This window comes from Cyprinus carpio, chromosome A16 (assembly GCF_018340385.1).
Source record: "Cyprinus carpio isolate SPL01 chromosome A16, ASM1834038v1, whole genome shotgun sequence".
Classification (NCBI taxonomy): domain Eukaryota; kingdom Metazoa; phylum Chordata; class Actinopteri; order Cypriniformes; family Cyprinidae; genus Cyprinus; species Cyprinus carpio.
The window spans coordinates 4739737-4763952 of NC_056587.1; the positions used below are offsets into that span (position 1 = coordinate 4739737).

A 24216-nucleotide genomic window follows, 5' to 3' on the forward strand; every position below is an offset into this window, starting at 1 on the left:
GCAGGGGCCTGATCAAACACCATCTCCCCTGGGAACAGATAATACTTTCACAGGGTGAAACACAAACATGCTGCCATGACACCCCCGTCCCTGTGTGAGGAGTCGCTTTTACCCCAGCGCGATCCTTACAAATCCACTAGCAGATTTACACGGCATAAACACACATGGACACATCCTGACAGGTACAAAGAGGGTTTGGAGAAATGTGCTTGGCATTTAATTTCTTAAACGTCTCCCCCCCCCGATATGTATCGATTTACGAGAACAGCACGGACAAATGGGATCAAAAGCGCTTTAGCGGTTAGTTTGTTAAAATGCTATAAATGCTGCATGTTGAAGCCGTCACATGAAGTGCCTTGTGCATAACAGGCTTCTGGAAGTTGAGTCATCCACATTCATTGTCTACTCCGTGTTAGACAGAATGCATTTAAGAGAACCATAGACAGAACGGAGCGAAGGCAAAGACAGCGTGCATCGTGTTTTAATAGAGCGCCCTCCTAAAACAATTGGAAATTGAAAACCTCCTATAGTCAGTGTGGAAGCCTTTTAAATGTACATTATGGCGCGCCATTAAATATTTTATGTGAATGACAAAGACTCCGTGACTCTGAAGTACAAAAGCATCCAGATGTCTCTAACAGCACTTTTCTCCAGAACATATCTGCAAATGAGATGCAGACGCCAAAGCCAGAACCAGCACCATGCAACCCTTAACAGATTGTTGCATCGTTTGATGGGTTTTTAGGAGTGCACGGTCTTTAATAATGTACCATTATATTACCAAAAAAAAACAAAACAAAAAAACAACAAAGTTTTAAAGGAATAGAATAATTTAACTTCTACCAAGATTTACTCATGTCATTTCAAATGTAGTTTTTAAACTTTTTTATTTACAGAAACTAGTAGTAATATTTTTAAAATGAGCACATAAATAAAATCATTTTAAACAACAATTAAATTTGTAATTTAGTACGTGATTACATCGATTTTTATTTAGTATATGCAAATAGCAGCATTTTTTAATATATAAAATATTTTAAAGATTTAAATAACTAGAAAAATTTATATTCATTGTAGAAATTTCAGAGACTTTAATATTTTAATAATTTCCTGACACTTCCAGGTCTAGAAATCACACTTTGAAAATTCCCATATCCAGGTTTTTCTGTGAAAACCCAGAGTCTACATCTTTATTTTTAACTGTTTGACCTTTTTTAAAAACTTATTTTAAATTATTTTAGGTCATTTTACAACCCCCTTGGAATTGTGCTAAGGCCCCCAGTGGGTCCCGGCTCCATGGTTGAGAAACACAGACATACAATTAAAAGCCATACAATACCTTTGAGTCTGGAACAGAATAAGATTCAGCAGTTTTTCAATAATATTCTCATTCGCCATTTCTCATATGTTTATTCAAATGTGACACAACAATACACGTCACTCCAGATTTTAAACCAGTCAATAGCGAGTGGTGCTCTTATGCCTAATAACCAGTTGTAATGCCAAATTAGAATATAAAATCAAAGAAATTGGATCTGAGAGATATGGCAGAGTGAGAAGATTTTCAGTATACGGTCTGTTCCTCACACAAAGCTAAACAATCTCATAGGAATCTCATAGGAACTATTTTACATTTTGGTGAATCAGAAGTCGTATGATTTATTATCTCATTAATAAATTTTAGTACAATCTGCTTACACCCCATCCATGGATGGTCAGGTTTAGGGGCCGACCTTTATGTTTACAGTTTTTTTCTAAAAATGTTACACTTTCATACAAATCACATCATAAATCACAAATTCGCATAGTTAGATATTCTTGTGAGAACGGTTTGAGCTAAATACATTTATGGTGTTCTTATTCACTTTCATTGTGTAGAAAAGTATCATTAACGTACTGTCTAGCATCTCTTTTTATGATCAACTGAAGAAAGAAAATCATTTGGGTTTGGAACAACATGAGAGTAAATGATGACAGAATTCTATTTTTGGTTGAACGATCCCTTTAATTAAAAGATTTTAAGGAAATGAAAGACTGACCTGATTCAGAATGGACTAAATGTAGAACAGACAGCATGGAGAACTCATTCGCTGGCACCTAAACAAAGCCTATGAGAACACTGACAGAACAAACGATCAACACTCGACCTTTCAAGACGCCCAGGGCAAAACAATCCCTGTGCATCCTCTCACTCTCCTACTGAAGCCAGTTAACGTGAGCCTGGCGCATGACAGAATATGCTGCTGTTCGAACTGCAATCATTGGTCAAATGGATGAAAATTCTCCTGAAAGGCATTGATTTTAAGCTATGTTGTGTACAGTTTATAATGCATATAAATATAGACTGCGACAAGCTAGAGGGATCAGCAGAAAATAACCCCCACTCTGTATCAAAACTTTTTTGCTCTTATGGCTCAATGTCGGTGAATTTTGCCCGAAGGAATTAGAATTTCTCCCAAGTACATAATCCACTGTCATTTTCCCTGTTAACAGATTGTAGAGGTGGAGAACACAAGTGCTGCCAGGGATTACAATTTTCAGTCTCTACGCTTGTCTTTGTGGCATCTAAATATTAATAATTCTGTTTTAAGGCACCGGTTTGAGTGGCACCTTCATGTATATGACATTCTCCCCAGCTATATTTACTCAGCTGGGTTTGGGATCAGTTATTTTGTCTACACAACAGCAGCGCTCTGTGGAAGAAATGTAGAGCCACAACGTCCCATGTGGCACCTACGATACGGTGATATTTGAGAAGCCAATAAATTTAAGGGAGTTTTTATTCATTTATTTATTTATTCCTTCTACGCTCAGACATACTTAACACAAACATAACTAGTGAAGGAAGGGGGAGAGGAAAATAGGAAATCAAATCCGCTCAATTAATTATTTTCCAGTTATTGTTCTTCACATACTAATAAAGTCGCAGGCTAATAAAGTAGGAAAGCATTGCTAATCTTAATAGCATACTGTGGGTATCATGTATATGCATAGATAACAGGGCCAAATGTAAACATGAGCTAAATGTACATTATGTACGTCCTCTTGAAACCCTAATTATATGTTTATATCATTGAGGCTTTAACGGTTCTGTGCGGTGAGGAAAAAGTGCACCGTCAACACCAAAACACTCTCTCTGCTGCGCAATGTGATGCATTGTTCAGAGTTAATTGTAATAGGTTTTTTTCTTCTGTGGACTGTCATGGGAAATGGTTTTTGAAATTTGTGTAGTGTCAAGTTGTATATATTTAAAACTGCTTTCAATCTATATGTCTTACTGCTCCAAATGAGAACATTCTCATTTGCAGCTCTTAGACAGCAAGTACATCTTTATGATAGTCATGATGACGTAAATTGCACATTTTTAAATAAAGCAATGGGCTGCCATTACCTTTAAATCCCAATACGTACTGCAATCGCTCATATGCATAATTAATAGCGTACAAAAAAAAAAGCAATCTGTGTCATAAACAGACACCTCGAATGATATGTGGTCTTCTTTCAAAATCCATTCCAGCGCATTGCTACTGTAGTGCTCAGCATGGCTACTGCACTGCTGCTTTTCATCCTGGACATTACCAATCCATTACAGCGGATACACAAGAACAAACAGAAATAGAATTCTGATTAGTTCTTACGTCTTCCCAGCCACTCCCAGACATGTAGGAGATGACATCCAGAAAGGGATTGGCCAGGTAGCCCTCGTTATTGAACGAATAGTCCCGCCCACCGAGTGTGATGTTACTGAAATACCTGCAAAGCAGAGAGAACAGAGCAGAAACAGTCTGTTGAGATGGAAGAGACCCAGAAAGAATTAGTATAAAAGACTCAGAGGACATGTCAAAGAGGAAATCTTGCACAGAGCCCTTCACAAACATCCTAATTAGGTCAGATTGCAAGACTGTGGTGAAGGTAACCATTTTTTTTTCCTTCAGCATTGGAATCAAAGGAGGCAGTCACTCTATTTCGAGCACTTAATCTAAACCAGTAAAATACCCAGAACAGTGCCTAAATGTGACTGCTTCAAATGAATCTTTTTATCTTAAATCCAATATGCTTTTGGCAAAATGACTGCACATTTAAAAATCTGACTGGGTGAACAAGTTTGAAGGAGCAAAGTTTGCTCTGTTCTTATGAGCCTTTTGTGAATATTCCTCACAAAGTACCTACAAAGATCTCTGTGATAAATACATGCAAAACCATTATGTAGAAGCCTATTTAGCAAACCGTAATTACATCAGCAACGCTAAACAGGTGAATCTCTTTTCCCAATCAATCTTCTTCTGATGTGTAATGAGTGTGAGTCACACTGATGGGTGTTACGTTGAGAGTTTCTGCTCAGTGAGTCCATGTAATTTCTCCCTACAATGTGTAAAATATGCTATTAAAGGAGGTTAGCACATTTTTTTTAAAAGTTCAGGTTGTTGTTCAAATATTCTAGTTTCATCACTGGCAGCCAGTGGTTTACTCATCAAAATGATTGATGAAGCTGTTTGTTAATTTTCAGGTTTTTTTTTTAAAATGTATTTTATCAACGTTAACGAAGATTACAGAAAATGCGGTGATGATAATTACATATTTTAATTAAAACATACTGCTGATGAAAATATGATGAGACAAAAATAAAGCTGACTGTTTAAAATAATCTGATCATAGTCAATAATGACATAGATATAAATTGTTTGAACATTTTGTCAAATTTTGCACATTCTTTCGCCTACTAAAATAGGATGCCATTTTTATCTAATTCAACAAAAATTAACAAACATTTAATGACAAAATACTAACTAAATTAAAAGGATGATTTGGTTAAAACGCCCTAATTTTTCAAACCAGGAGTAAAATGTTTCTTGTGAATCTGCAAGATTTCCAATTGATTAGTGACTACAGGCTAAGAATAACAAAGTGCAATAAATTAAAAACTGTTTTGCAATAAAACCAGTGTTTCTGATTACGATAATACTTTAAAATAGCATGATAACAAATACCAGTTTGCAACATCAAGCAGGATAATGGACTAGATGTTAGTAAACGTAACTAGAGGCAGCTAACGGATTAAGTTAAAAATGGCCCCACCTGCTCTTGTGTTAAAAATAAGGTGGCTAATCTTCCAATTATAATAAATGAAACTGTCACATGCTTATTGATTATAATGGACATCTTCTAGCTTTTCTGCATTGCTTGCTTTCAGGGAAGACACAAGATCAAGCATGCTGGTATTGTTTATCCCCTCCCAACCATGTTGTCTTCTTCATTACAGGGGCATGTTGAACGCCTCCCCCTACAGTCCCTGTAGTGGGAGAGTAAAGGACGTTCATGCCCCAAAAGTTCAGCACTTTCACTCTCATTAGAGTGTGTCATTACAGATAAATAGACTTACTATAAATGCAGAAAAGTTGAAGGTTAATGCCAAATGAGATGAGCTTTAAACACTGTTCTCAGGGTGAACATAAATAGAAGGCTTTTTAAAGATATTCAAGATCTGCATAATAACAATTTTAAACTACGCTGAAAGCAGCATATATTTGCATGTGCTCGTTTAGCACTTGATTCACTAAATGAATTATGCAGGCAATATCTCACGAATACACATTCACAAAACCTTTGAACCTGTACAGCATAGTCCCATCAGACACCTAAACAATATCTTAAAAAAGCAGAAAGTGCAATTTACTACACGTGAATTTGGATAAATACCCCGTTATAAGACTCCTTTCCATCATTTAATAATAATCAGCTGATTTATTGCTGTCATGATTACTAGGAAATGCACATAAACATCCCTTTTGTATAAAAATTAATTTGTCACCGGCTTAAATTTTATTGTAATTAAAGCACAATACACGGTACAATGAGCCTAATTTACATAGAAATATGGCATGTGTATGTGGTAATGAATGATAATTACTTAATTGAAATACTCTGATTGCACCTGTTAAAAACTAGTTTGCGAGTGGTTAGTGAATAAGACACAGCTTTTTACGCTGTGATACCATGGACAAAAATGTTTAAGGTTTAGGTTTAATTATTTAGTGCATTTACTCCAATGAGAGTATCTAAATCCATTCCTTGTATGGCAGCCATAACTACTTTGCTACTCTATAGTTAACATGAAATTAAAAGAACTTTTTAAATAAATATCATTGGTTGTATAGTCCAAAAAGTGTTTTATAATCGTCATCAAAATATGAATATATTCCATTTTATTATTATTATTATATTTTGTAATATTATACAATAATATTGTTGTTGTTTTTTAAAGAAGGCTGCATTTATTTGATCGACAACACAGTAAAATTCTAAATACATTATTATAATTTAAAACAACTATTTTCTGTTTTATTATATTTTAATAATGTAATTTATTCTTGTGATGGCAAAACTGAATTTTCAGCAGTCATCACGCCAGTCTTCAGTGTCACATGACCTTTCAGAAATCATTTTAATATGCCGATTTGCTGTTTAAGATTTAATATTATTATTATTATCAGTGTTGAAAACAGTTGCCTTGCTTAATCTTTTTGTGGAAACTGATACTTTTTTTCAGGATTCTTTGATGAACAGGAATTTCTAAAGATTAGTATTCATTTGATATATTTTTTTTTTGTTGTTGTTGAAGTCTTTAATGTCAATTGATCAATTTAACGCATCCTTTTGAATATAAGTATTCATTTCTTGAAAAAATTTCCTCTACTGAACTCAAACTTTTTAAATAAAATCAAATCTCACCCTACATCATGTCCCACCAAATATTCAGTTTCACTTAATACATCTTGTATTGGAGGAAAGAACTGTCTCTTACTTCATTCTACCACGAATCCTCTGTGTTCTGTTGCCATCGGTCTGGCAGTTAGTGACAAAGTGCGGCCCTCCAGTGGCTCCGTAGTCTTTCCGCAACGCGACAGCTCCATGGGTAAGGATGGACACCCCACGGGCGATACGTCTGCGGGGTTCGTCCCTCCAGCCCTGCGGTCTGACTGCAAACAGTCGATTGGGAAGTCCGGTCAGGCCCAGCTCAGACAGAGCCGGACCCACTGCGAACCATATGTGAGAGACGCTGGCCTGACCAGCTGCCCAAGCAGCATGGAACACCTGTTCTGCTTCCTCTTGAGAGCAGTACAACAACCGCACCTAGAGTGGGAGTGGGGGCAAATAGGACAAAGGCGACCAAGATGAAAACCAGAGAGCAGGAGCAAGAGAGGAAACAAAAGAGAGTGCAAACAAGAACACAGAGGTCTAAAGGGAGGAAGAGACCATGAGCGGAATGAGAAGAGGAAATGGAAGAGAGGACATGAGAGGTATTGGGTTTATATATTTTAGGGCTGGAACTTATTTAGAAAATCAAAAAACTGATTGTGAAAATAAGTCACATCTTTGCAATGTTCTAGTTTTACTGTCAAATTCTTAAAATGAGAGTATTTCCATTTTACAAAACAGAGCCTAACAGTCTTAATTTCAAAAGATTAAAATGTCGCTGTCTTCATTAAACTTCAGATAGTTCATAGAGCATTTGTGTCAATTAAACAGAGCACAACAGAAAGGGAGTGCAATCACTTGGATCAGTGAATTTCGATTAAAACTTGAAATCCTATATGCACTGTAAATAATGATATATGAACACTAACATTAAAGGGATTACTGAAAAATTAAGGCTTCATTACAGGAATTAATAAACTGATTACTGCAGATTGATGTACTACAGTATGTACCATGTTCAAAGGGCAGAATATGTGTGCTCCTCCAGTTATACATTCTACTGTACCTCTCAGTTAAAACTGTTATTTCAATGCTGTTTATTCTGCCACATTTAAAGTGTAGTGGTTTTTTATCACTTTTTTCCCCACTTTGTATAGCATAGAATATGGCTTACTTCAATGTGCACACTGTTTAAAGAACAATATTGGTTAAGATATCTGATTAATCAATCAAAGAACAAAAGAAGTTATTAGTTGCAGCCCTGATGTATTACAATTTATTCCAGCCAAACAGTAACAGACAGAAATGATTTTACAGGAGAGGAGCATTACTCCTTTAGAGTAATGGTGCTGGGAGATGCCTTAATGAAGAAAGATGGATACAGGATGGATGGAAAGAGAAGGAGAGAATAAGGGAAGAAAGGAAACTAGCACATCTGGGAGGGAGAGAGAAAGGACAGAAGGAAGGAAGGAAGGAAGGAAGAGTAAAAAGCAGAAACTGAGAGATGGACTAAAGATTTCACCTACAATGCATGAGAGAGAAAAACTCAAGAGAGAAGGATTGTAAAAGAGAGAGAACAGGAGAAGAGGGCAAGAGAACTGGCAAAAGAACAAGAGAATGATAGAATAAATATATAGAAAATCCAATTCATATCTAAACTCACCAGCAGGACAGATTTAGTGATGAAATTATGTTCTTGTTCTGTGTGTGTCTATGTAGAGTATACAGTATATCCTATATGTGTATAAAGTAGGGGTGGGCTGTACATCGAAAATCTTGGTATGAGTAATACCGTAATAATGGTAATAAGTTTATCACATTATAAAATAGTATAGTTTTGGTCCTGGCTTTTTGATTGGTCAACACCACGTCCCAGTCATGCTAAAATACACAAAATATGTGAAACACACCAGTTTATCACTGCACAGCTCCTATAGCAGACATTTCTGTTGCATAACAATATTGTCAGGGACTATATTTTTTAGCAGAAAATGCCACTTGATAATGTTTAGCGATAAACATTGTGATGCATTGTGAATATAGTCACAGCTAAATGGCTTGCAAGTATTCCGCTGTGCATTATACTCACCTCTTATACCAAATATTGCTTGAGAGTTATTTTTAGGGATGCACCAATATTAATATTCTAGCTGAAAATGATAAGCCAATAAGTATTTTATGTTGTTATGCTGATAACCAATAAATACAGCAGCTGATATTAAAATCCTACATTATTTTTTTTTTCTAATATATAATAATAAATAAAACATTAAAAGCTTACAATTAAATGTAGGCATCACAACATTAAATGTAGTATTTAAATAAAAAAAAATCAATTTAATAAAATGATTAAGATTAATTATTACTGTGTTTTAAAACTTCAAGTGTTATTAGGAGATAGTAAATATAACCTAAATGTGAAAACCGGAGAAATTAGCATGCAAATTAATTATCTAATATAGGCCAATAAATATTGATTGATAAAAACCAATTTAAATTCATTACAATTATTAATATTAAATGTATTTTATTTTAATAAAATTACTGTGTTTAAAGATCAACTTTAAGTGTTCAATAGATAATAAAGATAATCTAAATATAAAATAAAAAATTGGCATGCAGAATAAAATATCCAAAATAGGTCAATATATATCCAATATCGACAATATTCATAACATTACGACAATATGACAACAATACATTTCAAATATTTAAAAAGTCCATTTTAACTGATAACCCAAATGGTAACCGAGTATTGTACATTCATATCATTTAACTGTATATTTTATATCAAGATCTTTAGATGAACCCAAACCAAAAGATAAGATCATTCTTAAGAAATTAATGATAAGTCTGGCATCAGTACAACCCAGTTGAAAACAATCAGCAATACTTGCTGAAATAAATATCAAAACTAAATGGCTCCCATTACAATCAACAAAGTTGTCTACACTGAAAACAACTCTGCAACACAGTGTGTAGACTACAAAGTTTTTGCTTAGAGTTATATTTATTTATTTAAAATCACACAACTGACACAGTGCAGTACTATAAACTGTATAGAAATATCTACTGACTGACACATTTCTACCACCGTCATACTGCCCAGCAATTACGATTTCTACCACTGTAATATTTATATTCTACTATGCAACTTTCTGTGAGTATATAAATGCATGCTTTATGTATGTGTGCAATATTTATTTCGGTGTGTGTGTGATTGAGCAGAAATACTGCAGACTGAATCTAATGCATACGGCATTGGGCTGCACCGCCACAGGCTCTGTGTTATATTAACACTGACATCAGTGTACTGGGACCCACAAGGCACAATAACACCCTCTAACACACACATACACAGAACTATAACTGCCTGGAGCCAGAGGACAACCTGTGACACACATACACACACATATGCATTACACAAATATAGGTAGAGATGGGAAAGGGAATGGGAATGAGAGAGGAATGAAGGAAGGACAGCGAGAGGTCAGAGAAAGATGGTGGAGAAAACAACCGAAAGAAAAAGTCAAATAAATGGTTAAGGACAGGAAGTGATGCCCGGTGGAGGGAGGAAGAGTAAACGAATGATTAAATGAGATAGTAAGTGAATAAGTGAGACAGAAATGCAATGACCTTCCCTCTCTACCTGTGCTTCGTTCTCTTTCAGTAGCCGTCGTGTGCGTGCTCCTCCTGGGTCATCGGTTAAATTCAACATCACTACACTCTTCTTCTCCCAGCCGATGAATGACCCATCGGTCAAACCTTCCACTACTGACAGGAAGTCCTGGTAGCCATGGTGACGTGTGGACACCACCGAGAAGGCCGTCCAATCATACTCCTCCAGCACCTCAAAGATCACCTCCAATTGGAGTGCGGTGGAAGAGCTGAATTGCAGGAAGATTGAGCCGGTCTCCTGCAGAGTAATTAAGAAAGTAAACTACTACATTTCGCAAGACTAAAGACAGCCGATTCATTCCTTGCATAAGGCATCATGGGAACTAAATTTCTTCTGAACTGTTTCTAATATGACATTCTCTAATCATAACAGTAGACAGAGCTTGTCTTCTGCAGTGCAATTAAGGGGAAAACTAACTACGTTTCCTGTGATTGAAGCCTAAAATTTTATTTGCAGTGGCGTTGAGTGTACGCGTGGATTACGCAGGATTCAATATCATGAGTAAATAATCTAATGATAAAGAAAACATTTGTGAATGAAAATGTCTTTTTTTGTTTTCATACTGTGCTAGAGAGAACATAGCGAGATGAACAACTGAAATTGCAAAACACAGACCGAAGCACTTCAGTGAACAAAAGGGAAAAAAAAGAGCAGACCATATGGCCTGCAGCGGTAATGCATGACCCTTGCCCTTGCTATTTATCCAAATGGATGTTAGTAATGCCATCCCTTCCTACAGTTATCGGTGTGCCCCGATCAGGCCCCGACAGAGAAGACGGCAGCCCTATCTCTATCCGTTTAACGGTCCTCCTCAGGCGGTATCATTAACAAACAATGCCCTTATAGCACTGCAGCAAGCCAAACACTATCTAGCAAGTGTTAGAGCTCATTAACACCAAGAGCTTGCAGAGAGAGATGTTTGTGAGAAATTTCCACAGTCCAAAGGAACTCCAATATTGTTTTTTCCCTTTCAGAAACAACAACACTGTCAAATAATTCAGTGCCGCTAAAGTGTGTCTGAGACCGTTCAGACAGGAATCCTCAGTGGCCTAGTTTTATTGTCCTATTAAATGGCATAGACAGTACAGTTAATCAGGAAAACACACTATTCATTTAAAGACAACTATATTTCAGAATCAAAATCAATCGTACTGGCTGGGAACAATCGCTTTTAAGAGTAATTTGATTTTGCATTTGCTGACACTAGCTTAAACATCACAGGGAGGGTTGGTGAGGTTGTTGGGTTTGAGGGGGGTTAAAGTAGCCTCCAAAGTAGCGCAATGAACATATCCCAAATATCAAAACTCAAAATATGTAATTTCCATAACTATAAAATATATAAAAATACATTTTTACTGAAATCATTGGATTTTTTTTTTTCACTGGAATTTTTTTCTGAGCGATTAATTAATCCTCTAAACAATCATACCTGTGGTACCCTGCCCAGACCTGCTCCCCCTCCCACAGCAACGATGGGGAGGCCGGTCTGGGCAGAAACAAACTCCAGCATGGGGGCCAGGGGCCCAGAGGCCAGTGGGAGGGGTCTCTCATCTTCATACACGAGTCCCTGAAGGGGCCTGGCTGCCAGCAAGTCACACATCTGAGAGAGCAGCGTCCTGGGGCTGCTGTCATTCACCTGTAGGTAATTCACATTCACTTCACATTCATGTTCACATTCACACCACATTAACTTTTGTAGTTTTGAATGAATACTCATGCTTAAGTGCTTTTGTGTTCACACTTCAGTTCACAATCAACAAAGCGGTGTTCAGGCTACTCTAAATTTAAAATCAGTTCAATTTAATTTGCATGACCTCTATCGGACAGACCTGGAGCCAGATTACGTTTGCAGATCCCCACTGGGTGACGACACTCTCACCAAAGCTGCTGTGCACACGTCCGAAGCCCGGGTATGGCACCCTACCCGCAGCTGCTGCAGCCCCTGCTTCCCCTTGTTGAACCGCAGAGCCCACATGGATCACTGCGATGTTGAAGTGTATTGATGCCACCGGGTCCCGTTCACGCTCTCGGGGACGGAGCAAGAGATGAGGGGAGGAACTACTCTGACCAGCCCATTGTACCAGGGCCAATAACAGAGAGAGTGTGGGTACCGTGACCATGGCAATAAACGAGGAAGCCAAACGTGAGGGTACAAAGAAGGCCTGAGTAAAAACCAGGAAGTAAAAACAAGAGGGAAACTGATTAAAATAAAATCATACAAGCAATTTATTGCATACATTTTAAAAAATCACTTGAGAGATATAAAGAGAGAGTAAGTGCTTAGAACAAGAAAAAGAAAGAAAAGTAGAACAAGAGGGATGGTAAGAAAGCACGAGAACTGACAAAAGAGGGGGGAAATGAAATGGGCTTTTATTCAGGCCACACGGTGAAATGGAGCAACACATGAGGATAATTGATAGAGGGATAGAAAGAAACTGCATGTGAGCTTGTGTGTGTACAGGTTTATCTGTTCTTGTGAGGGCCTGAAACCATATTGTGAGGACATCTAAATTGGTCTTCACTATTTAAAAGGCTCACAAATCAGCCAAATCATGTTTTCCTTCAAATGTATTAATGGAATAATGGCAACCGGTTTGTGGCAAGTAGTTTTTTTGTTGTTGGTGTTGTTGTTGTTTTTGCATTTATTAAATAGGTCAATGACCAAAAAAAGTGCCCTTGATAAAGAAAAGGAAAAATATTCTTCATTATAAATCTACTTTTAACACAAGTTCTTAGAAATGTACTGTTTGGATTTATGTTTGTTTCATATGGTTTGTGAAAAACTCAACTGGTGTAACCACAATCGGAAAAAAAAACAGTGAAGTGACAAGTATGGTGACCCATACTCAGAATTTGTGCTCTGCATTTAACCCATCCAAGTGCACACACACATACTGTACACAGTAGTGAACAAGCACACACTGTGAACACACACCCGGAGCAGTGGGCAGCCATATTGCTGCGGCACCTGTGGAGCAGTTGGGGGTTCAGTGCCTTGGTCAAGGGTCTCACCTTAGTCCTGGTATTGAAGGTGGAAGACAGCACTGGTTATTCACTACACCCACCGATCATTTCTGCTGGACCTGAGACTCGACCCGCAACCTTCGTGTTACAAGACCGACTCACTAACCATTAGGCCACAACTACCCCCCATGGCCTAACTAATAAGTGAGTTTAACTAATAAATCCATTCAATGAATTCCAAAAATTTAAATACATTTTTAAAGTTTAAAATGGCCAATTATTCAGGAGTCCTCCATGCCACTCTGCAATTCCCAAGTATTTTATGTTTTGGTGAACTGGGGGAAAATTTCATAAGATAAGAAAATTTGGTAAGATACTGTACCATTTTCATGTGTTGTGTGATCAGCTTACATCCCAATGAGGGTTAGATTTAGGGGTGAGATTAGAGGTGAAACTTCATATTTTGTTTCAAAAAGTCTTACGTTTAGTAAGAATCAAATCATACACATTCATATGAGATCAGCAACTCTTTAAATGGTTAGGTACATTTTTTGCTGAGTCCTTTTATTTTTCTAGTCACACTGCAAAAGTTTTCAAATTTAGTAAGCACTTCTTTCTGAAAAATAATAATAAAAGATTACAAGATTGTGCACTACTTTTTTCAATAATTTTTTTTTTAATTAATTTTGATATTTAATATTTCTTTTCTTTTCATTATGATATCAGGACTGTTGATCATCCTGACCTTTTTTATATATATATTTTAAAAAGCTATCAACATTTTCTTTAGTTTAGAAAATAAAAGTTCATAACAGAGGAGTTGTATTTAAATTTATTGTATTAATGAATTACTGTATTTTAATGTATTGGTAATGAATAGGCTACATTTTAAGATCTGCACAAAAAAATAAGTGTCACGTCATTGACCTAAATGCCATTATTTTAGAACAAAACCACAGCATCTATGAAAGGCCCCCACTAACATAGGTTCTAAGGTGTGCGTGTGTGTGCGTTAATAAAAACAGAGTCAAGGAATGGATGATGCTTACTGTAAGGTTAATGAATATTAACAAAGATTAAAATATAAACACCCACACAAATTCTTCATACCCACATGACCGAACACACACACCAATAAAATGATTTGGAGAGTAAGAGGTTAATGCAGCTGATATATAAGAAAGTGCCTTCATGTTGTTTAACGCTCCTTTCTATCACAGTTACACACACACACACACACACACACACACACACAATACAAGCAAATCATTTTCAATTTACTTTTGTGGCAGCCTCCTCCTGGCTGCTCCTCTCTGTTTCTTGACTTCAGGTGCTAATGCAATTGCTTGGAATCACCAGGCACCAGGAATCTCTGACATAATATTCCCTCTCTCACAATTCTTTCATCACTTTCTGGGTTTATTCTCTTTTTGCATTGTCTTTCTCCGTCTGTTTTATTTATCTGTCTCTAAGCCTGTTGGTCTGTTGACCCTGACGAGACCTTCATATGAATGAGAGAAAGAATTAAGAGCCCAAAGATGAAGCAATGGGCAGAATATGGGAGGGATGGAGACAGAGAGAGAGAAAGAGGGAGACAGGCAGACATTGGAATTCTGTTTGTCTGGAAGAGGTAAATATAGTCCTAATGACTAAGATGAGGACAGAAATGGGGAGGAGGGAGTGGAGAGTAAGAAAGAGGGATGAAATATGGAGGAATAGAGGGAAAGAGAGAAATATTGATTACTGGGGTGTGTGTACGTGTTTGGCCTGAACAAACAAGCTGGCAATCCTCCAGTTTTGACAGACAAGGGACAGTATTAGAGTGTGTGCGTGTGTGTGTTGTGTGTTATGTGAAAGGTTGGTGAAAGAAGGGGGCTTGGAGAGTTGGAACAAACCAAAGGTGCTTTCGAGCACATTCCACAACAGCATATTACTGTTTTTGAGTCACATCAAATTAACCTGGAGTAATCATAGCCTGAGCTTGTCAATTGGGAACCTACTGTGCTAATGTTGTGCAAAAGCAGCAATTTACTGTTGCTTCCACAGGTTGCATTGTACAGTAGGAGATGTGGGAAGTGCACAAGACCTGAATTCATCAAAGAAAGCCAAAAACACTCAACAATATATCATCCACAAAGGAAAGGACTCATGCTTCGCTGTTGCTTACAGACCCCCAGGCTATTCTAAAATACTATAGAGTACATTACTATAACGGCTCTCTATAAATCTACATAAATCTCTAGTGTCCCTGACTGGTTTATTAAATATGCTGCGAACACTTTATTTTTAGAGCAATTCAGATGTGTTCAGTTCAGAGATGTTTTAAGAGATGTTCAGTTCAGTTTATTTACAAGGCAATAATTACAAGCTCATGATGTACAGCATAACATTTATATTTAAGCAATTACCAGATTCATAAGGCAGCACAAGGTCATTTAAAATTTTTAGTACAAAAAACCTGCACTTTATGGGGCCTATATAATTAGATGCATGTATAAGGAACGATAAAATTATATTTAATATGATTAGATATAGGCCTACTAGACAAATACTGGTAAAAATTCCAAATATAAATTAAGGTATATTTACAGTCTGAATTTAAGTAATTTTTTAGACTGAAAATCTTGATATTCATTCTAGCGCTTCTTACCTCACTCACTGGCATCATTCGATTCATGAATGAATCAGTATTTTAAGAGAGATCTTTTTATAAGAGAGAACTGTTGATCCATTACACAAAAAAAAATGGTCTGAATAATTTGTTCATGAATCATGCTTGTTTGGTTCTCTAGTTAAATTCACTGAAACAATGATCCCCTTTGCAGCAGTTAACAGCTTGCTACAGGAAGTTGAAGACATTCATAAATATATAAAAATTAAATTAATATATAAATAAACCACCTTTTGTGTTCCACAGAAGAAACAAAGTCATACAGCTAGGAATGACATGTGGTTGTGTAAATAATGACAATTCTCATTTCATTTTTGGGTGAACTATTTCTTTAAAACAAAACAATGCATCTTTATGCGCTTCTTTACATCCAGTCCAAAGTAGATTGACTTGAGCATGTTTACATGCACGGCCCTAACCCAATTATGAATAATAGTATTGATAAGCTGACAATGCATGTAGTCATGTAAATTATTTTGTGTGGAAATAGTAGCTACAAATTGTGTATTTTTTTTTTTTTTCATTTTATGATTTAAAATTATTGTTCGCCCAAAAATGAAACTTCTCATCATTTACTGACCCTTATGTCATTCCAAACACATAAAACCTTTGTTATCTTCAAAACACAAATTAAGATATTCTTAATGAAACCTGAGAAGTTTCTGTATATCTATTGATTATCCAAGTAACCAAAAATTAGAAGATCCTAAAGGGCCATAAAGGCGGCATAAATCAAACACATATGAATCAAGTAGTTTAACTCAGAACTTGTGAAGATATACAGTCTCTTTACATGATGAACAGTTTTAATTTATGGGTTTTTTCACAAATTAACAATGATCATCACACATAAAGCATATCCCTTCACAAGACTTGGATTAAACCACTCAAATCATTTGTATTCATTTTACAGCGACTTTATGACCTTTTTTGGATCTTCTACGTTTTGGTTACCTGGACTTTCAATAAAGGGACAAAAACCTCTCAGGTTTCATTAAAAATATCTCAATTTGTGTTTCGAAGATGAATGAAAGTATGAAACTACATGAGGATGAGTAAATGATGACATCATTTTCATTTTGTGGTGAACTTTCGATTTAAGGTGCAATACAGCCACCTACTCTGTTGGAGTATCAACCTGGATATAGCATTAACATGATATCAATATATTTTTTTATTGTTTTTTTCTTTTAATTTTTTTTTTTTTTTTTTTTTATTTTTTATAGCTTTTTATTGTATATTTATAAGGTATTAGCAACTTGCCAACAGTTCCCTGCCCCTCACTTCCTGAATAAACAAACAGACAACAGAATGCACCAGACGAGAGATGGACTACATTCACACATGCTGGCTGGAGGCCTTATGCACTGACAGCTCGTGATCATTATGGCTGAGCTCATGGTTGCATTCCCTGCACTGCACTGGCAGAAAGAGTGCTTCCCTTTACTGCACGGCTGTAAACACAGCTCGTAAAATGCTTCACATGCACCGTGATGACCAACAATATCAAAAGCACTTTAGCTGACAAACGATCACGTCATCCATCATCTTTCCACACAGGCGCAGATCCTCGTCACAACAACAAAGCCCACACTGCACTGCATAAAACATTACTACACTATTTAGTTACCCTGAGTTTGTTAATAGCGCTTAACAGAGATGCTGTATCACCATAAAGCAGTGAGTCTAATCTAGTTCACCTCTAAGATCTCTACTTCAAGAGTGCAGTTCAAAGTAATCTTATCCACAAGACAATAGCTTATCTTCCTCCTTTACCAGATTTTCACCTTCAATCTCAGCGGGCTAAGAGAAAACAAGCTGTATCCCCTAATTCTCTCATCAGCATTAAACAACATGCAGGCTATTATGCCTTGACAAAATTAAGAAAATCAAACGTTTCCACTCTGTAGGATGTTTGTACAACACATCTAGTGGAAAACATGGATGGAATCACAGAATCTAATCATAAACAATTACTGTATGATGTGGAATGTCACAATATTTGGCAAATTTTAGATGAATTATTTCAAAGTAGATCTATACACATAAATCAAATTGTGATATGGACTATTGTCCACAAATATTAAACCCGCAAAAAGGAGTTTTAATATGAAGTGTGTTTTGCGAGTCTCTATGTGAATGAATGGTGACAACGGTTTTTAGCATCTGCCATCTTTAACTAGTTAAATGGTTTTATCTAATGTAAAACCAATACTAATACTATAATAATTAAAACTTTATTTTTAAGGAATAATTGCAATAATATATTATTAAACTGTTTTCATAAATTTAGTTGATTAAACGTGCCTTTTGTTTATTAAAATTTAATTAAACCATTTTTTCGGAGTGTCCTTACATTAAGTTCAAATAGCGCGTTTGTTGGCAAATGCTATTTACACTAGCTCTGTCCACCAATGTCTGGTTGGGACACTTAAGATTTTAAAAAGACGCAATCAATTAAATGTCTTCAGTGGTGTAGGCAGTAGTGCCTAAGACTTTCAGAAATGGCTTTTGACACAATCGACCCAGGTTTGAATCTGCCTTTTTCCAAGGTATATATAATAGCCTATACTCTATAGGTCTCATTTATGAAACACAAGCAGAACAAATTTTTGTTTAAATCGTTAGTAAAGCCATTCTGACAACTTTCAAATTTATGAAAATGTAAGTATTTTCAAAATGTTAGTTGGTACGAAAGCAATGTACAACTGCTCCCTACCACGTGTAATGGTGCGTAAAACATTTTGTGTTCTTTTTGGCAAACTACACGGCTATCATAACATTTAACAAGTTTGTTTGCTCTTAGTATGTTATTTTACCATAGCTGAGAGTTAATAACTGTTTAACTTTGGTTAAATGCTGTGCTCGTCACTGTCACATTTTACCCAGCCTTTACAATCAATGGAGGAGGGGCGGGACAAATACCACACCGACCAACTATCCTAACTGTAATGAACAATGACTGAACAACAATGGAGAAGTTAATATTATGGGTTACTGCATTTTTATATTCAGTAATATTTTTCAGAATGAGATAATAGTAATGTTATTTACATGGATATTCCAAATCATAGTAACCAAAACCTCTCAGCTGGAAAAACGCTGTGCCACCAATGTATTCTCAAGCGCCACCAGTTGGCTGTAGAAGAGCGCCTGACATTTTTCAGCTTGCTAAAAACACTTTGGTGGACACACGTTAATTGAATATTCATTGTTAGGCATTTGCCCTATTTGTCTTTTTTGCATTTATGAAACATACTGGAGACAAACATGAGAAAGGAGTCCAGAAGATTCCACTTTGTTCCTGAACACATAATTTATGTAGCTGCAATTCATAGGTGGGGATTATGCTACTTGTGAATAAGCGTGCACACCATAGACAGTATAAACATAGACAGAGTGTCCGTGACGTCACCCGTAGGTTTCTAAAGAGCATTTTTGAAACCCAAAGTGGGCAGAGTCGGCCGTCACCATCTTGGCAGCACGTCACCGCTTGTCATATTAATCGGAAATGGGCAAAGAGGTGGGACGTGGGTGGAGCTGGTTGCTGAAACCACGCACACCTAGCTCGACAGTGGTGACAGCAGCGGCAATTAATCTGTCACTCAAGTGGCCATGCCCTTAATTATGCAGAACTTTAAGGCTTAATAAAATTTAAACGTATGAGTTATAAAAAAATTCACACCCTCACAGTTGTCATGAAGGGCAAAGCTATATAGACCAAAACCACTTTTTGTCCCAGGCTGTAAACATATTTTTTTCTGCTGGGGTCTATGGGATTGACTCCCTTTTGGAGACAGCCTCTAGTGGCCAGTCGATGAATTGCAGTTTGAGTAAATTTTGTTTTTGTTTTGGGGTATAGAATGGAAGGTTTTTGATTTTTGGGTGTGTTATTTATTTATGTATGTTTGTTATTTACTAACATGCACGTTTAACTATCAAATCTGATGTTTACGAAGCATTTGTGAATCCAGAGGAGAGTTTTCGAGAAGGTCTGTTTTTATGTGCAAATTACTATTTATTTACTATTTTTACACAAGTTCATTAATGAGGCCCTATGTTATTATTGCACTATATTAATGTACAAATATACTGAGGTGTAAATAGTATCTGCCAGCATAAAGTATAGATAGTATAATTACTATTTGTACTTATTGCAAAGATTGCTGCTGGTCCAGAAAAGCATTGTTGCAATCATGTGGTGTAAATTCTGTATGATGGAGAATATCTACAGGTGTTGATAATAATATCCTTCAGGTTGTGATCATAGGCTGTAACCTGTCAATGTAAATTCTGTATAAGCTAGAGGTGTTAGGTTGTGATCATAGGCTGTCATCTGTCAGTGTAAATTCTGTTTAAGCTAGAGGTGTTTAAGCTAATGGTGATGGAAAAGCTGTGAACTGACAAGACACTGTGAGATTGGGCAAGACCTCTGAATTCTTAATCCAGGGCTGTCCATAGCGCATACATACACGGAGAGTCTCACCAGACAGTGCGTGGCATGCAAATATTGTTTTGTCTTTCAAGACTTGTGTTTTAACTGACTAACTAACACAAGAAAATGTCAACATTGTGAGTATCCTTGCAAACATCGTTGGCCATGTCTTAATTGAACATAAACAGTCGAGAAAGGCAACACATGTGTATCAGTATCAGTGTATTGGATGTGTGAATTATGTCTTAAAGGAACAGCACTCTATTCCTGCTGTCTGTGTTTTTAATGTTAAACAACAAAAGACAAGGAAATCACTCACTTCTCTTGACTGAATAGCTTTTGTAACTTCAACAAGGATGGGCCTTTTTATTTATACAGTGATTTTACATGTTTATTTTTTAATTTCTGTGACTGAAAATTACTGTTAAGCACCTGAAAAACACTATTTTATTTGTATCTTTGCTCTATTGTATTTATTTGTGCTGTTGCATTTAGTTAGATTATTTGTTATTTTGTTTATTTTTATTTGACCGTAGTCCTTTTTTCCCTGAACATAGTACATACCAAACCGAACCCCACCGAACCGTGACCCTAAAACAGTGAACCGAACCGAAGCCTGAGCTGTCTGAACCATTAAACCCCTAGTACAGAACTATCCACCGATTGGTAAGCTGTTTAAGCATTTATATCCTCAGCAACTTGGTTGGTAAACTAAGTAGCCAGAAAGTTGCAGATCTATTGTAGGCTGATAAATAGAAGGTTGTAGGTTTGAATCCCACAAGGAGCAATTCATGAATTATCATAATTGCACCTTTGGGCAAGACACTTAACCTCAGGTTTCTCCAGGGGGACGGTCCCTTTAATAAGTGTACCCTTTGTATAAAAGTGTCAGCTAAATGATAAAATAGCAAAAGTGCTCCCAGAAGTTTTTTTTTTTTTTTTCAAAAATAGCACCATTAGGCCCTGATAGAGGTTTATGAGAAGGTACACTCCTGGGGCTTCACTTTCAAAACCTCACATTTTTGCAATACACTAAATGCAGTTCTCATTTGGCTTTATTCCCACCTTTATATATATATAAAAAAAACCTTTCTTTCTAACACAGCACAATGCATATGTTTGAGAGAAGTAGATTTGCTCTGTTCCAAAAGTGAGCTGCCTTGCTGCCTATATACTGTAGGCACCTCTGTGCCCCCTGCAAAGCATTTCTCACATATGGTGTGTGCAAGATGTAACTCATGGATTTCAATACAGATGGCATGAGACGAGTGATGCAATATTCTCATATAAATTAATTTGTCACACCAGAGGACCATTTGAAATGAACCAATACAGGCAAAAAGTTTATTAAAAACGTAAAGCTAAATGAAAACATTTAAAAAATAAAAATACTTATAAAAAAAAATAGAATACAATACAATACAAAGAATACAATTTTAACTCTAAAATCCTGATATTGATAAATAAAAAGTCCACATTGAACACATTATGTGCAAACTATACCTAACATGGATTAATATAGATGGCACACATAATGAGTAAAATTTAAATAAAAGACAGAATATTGTAATTTATTTTATTTTTTAGTATTGAATTACAGTTTTAATATTTGAATATATAAAATAACAATTTTGTATATATTTCTCATGCTTCTCTGCCATCTTGAATTTATTTCACTGAGTTCATCCCAGTGGATAATGGGATTGCCTTCTCTATGAAGAACACTTTAGAATTTGAACAAAAGTACTACACTTCAACAAGCAGGATGACGAAGACAAAGAATAAAAATTCATTAGAAATGTTCCACAACAGGTGAATCCAAACAGTGTAAGGGCGCACACGTGCACACACGCACAGGGTAACATTCACAATAACCAACAAACTAGAACACAAGAGACAGGAACTAATATAGGGCATATAACGAGGGGCATACAGGTGAGAACAATGAAGGTGATTAACTAATGATGAGAAAAGAAACAACCAAATAAGGACACAGAGGGAGAAACCACGATCAACAGTCCACAGGGGTGTGACAACAAGTATTAACATAAAAAATTTGGAAAAAACACAATATACCAAAATAGTAGTGTCTAAATAAAAAGTACATAATAAATAAAAATAATAAGAAAAAGTAAGTACACCTATTATTTCTGCCAATTATGTACTTGATGGACATTTTACAATCCCATGAGGTCACAGGACAGGAGTCATGAATGACAGATAAACAGCGTCATAGGTCACATGACAAAGCCACGTACAGTATGTAGTACGTCTGGAATTCATACATACTACTCTACACTATTATATAGAACATACTTTTTCATGTTTGCACAGTAAGTTCTTCATCAAATGTAGTACCTGCTCAGTATGCATTTTTGGACACAGCATTTGTGTGTACATTAACAAATGGATATAGCTTTTACATTTGTACAGAATTCAATTCAAATAAATGCAATACAAACAGCTGAAAAATTAAGAGCCAGCTGACAAACGGACATTTCTTTTAGACCCTTAAAAAACAGAAATCTTCCGTATTTTGATATTGGTCTTAAATAATAACCAATCCACTTGCCTTCATTGTGGCTCAACACCGCCACAACATTCACTGTCAGAAATAGCAGGTCCTCGATGGCAGCCTCTTTCTCATTATCTCGTAATTTATTTCACTGATGAAGGCAGGAAGCAGAGATGTTTGAAACAGCAGCCACATCTGAACAAATAAACAAGAACAACATTACAGAAAAAAAAACTCTCAGTCTTAATCATTTTTCTCAATTCATTCTGGATAACCTGAGAGCTGAAATGAGAAATCTGTGAGCTGGCCTTTCCATACAGCCCTCTATGTAGCATTTTTGCTCACTTTCTCTCTCACATTTACTCACTCACTTACATTTTCCCACTCTACTTCTGCCTTCTGTTTGGAGGCCCTGAACTGGTTTAGAGGTTGAAAAGCACAATGTTCTTGTGTTCACTCTGAAAAATGAATTATGGGTCTTGCAATTTCCATTAAAAAAATTAAGATGATAATTAAAAATAGTGTTTCACTAATAAAACCAAGTGATATGTTTTCCTCATTTTTTAAAGGAAACTTAAAGGGGTCATCAGATGCCCAAGTTGATATGATTCTTTAGGGTCTTATTGAAAAGTCTATAACATACTTAAAAATCAAAATGAGCTCTGTTTTTAAATCTAGTCCATGTTGCTTTAAATGCTAATGAGCTCTGCTGACACCGCTCCTCTCTTCTGTGGGATTACGAGCAGTACTGTTTACTTTAGCCGCAAAACTTGCTTACTAGCACATTTGCAAAGATTTGTAAAGATTCATAAAAAACCTTCTACTCACTTCTGTAGATGAAGCTTGATCACGAATGATTTGCGCAAATATAGACGCGTTTAGGCAGATCAGGATCGGCGAATCCCCTTGAAAACGAAATTAACATTAATCTTCTTCAGCGGCTCAGAGGTCGGGAGTAAATGACGACTGCTATGTTCATTATTACACCCAACAACAAAACACCTCAATCGCTTAATATTAGACATTCTTGTGAATTGAATTTTCCATCCTATGACCCCTTTAAGCAATTTTGATGCTTGAATTGAGGAACTAATTAAGCTGATAAAATTAAAGGGGTCATATGACGTTTCTAAAAAAAACATTATTTTGTTTATTTTGTGTAATGCAATGTGTTTACACGGTTTAAGTTTAAAAAACACATTATTTTAGACATACCGTACATTATTTTTACAAAGCTCATTGTTCTGAAAAGCACG

The 24216-nt window shown here is 36.2% G+C and overlaps 1 protein-coding gene across 3 annotated transcripts in view; it reads right to left on the reverse strand.

Moving 5' to 3' along the window:
- The window catches only part of LOC109105305 (glutamate receptor ionotropic, NMDA 2D-like), a 74944-nt gene that overhangs the window by 33989 nt on the left and 16739 nt on the right, over positions 1 to 24216 (reverse strand). For 2 of the 3 annotated variants that reach the window (XM_042772135.1, XM_042772134.1), the window contains exons 2-7: positions 23018 to 23155; positions 12205 to 12537; positions 11805 to 12011; positions 10346 to 10612; positions 6803 to 7131; positions 3639 to 3753 (exon numbers count right to left, since the gene is read on the reverse strand). In XM_042772135.1, the coding sequence (XP_042628069.1) occupies positions 3639 to 3753; positions 6803 to 7131; positions 10346 to 10612; positions 11805 to 12011; positions 12205 to 12537; positions 23018 to 23023 (1257 nt within the window). In that variant the 5' untranslated portion in view covers positions 23024 to 23155. The remainder of the gene's footprint in view (positions 1 to 3638; positions 3754 to 6802; positions 7132 to 10345; positions 10613 to 11804; positions 12012 to 12204; positions 12538 to 23017; positions 23156 to 24216) is intronic. The other variant, XM_042772136.1, reaches the window with a different exon arrangement.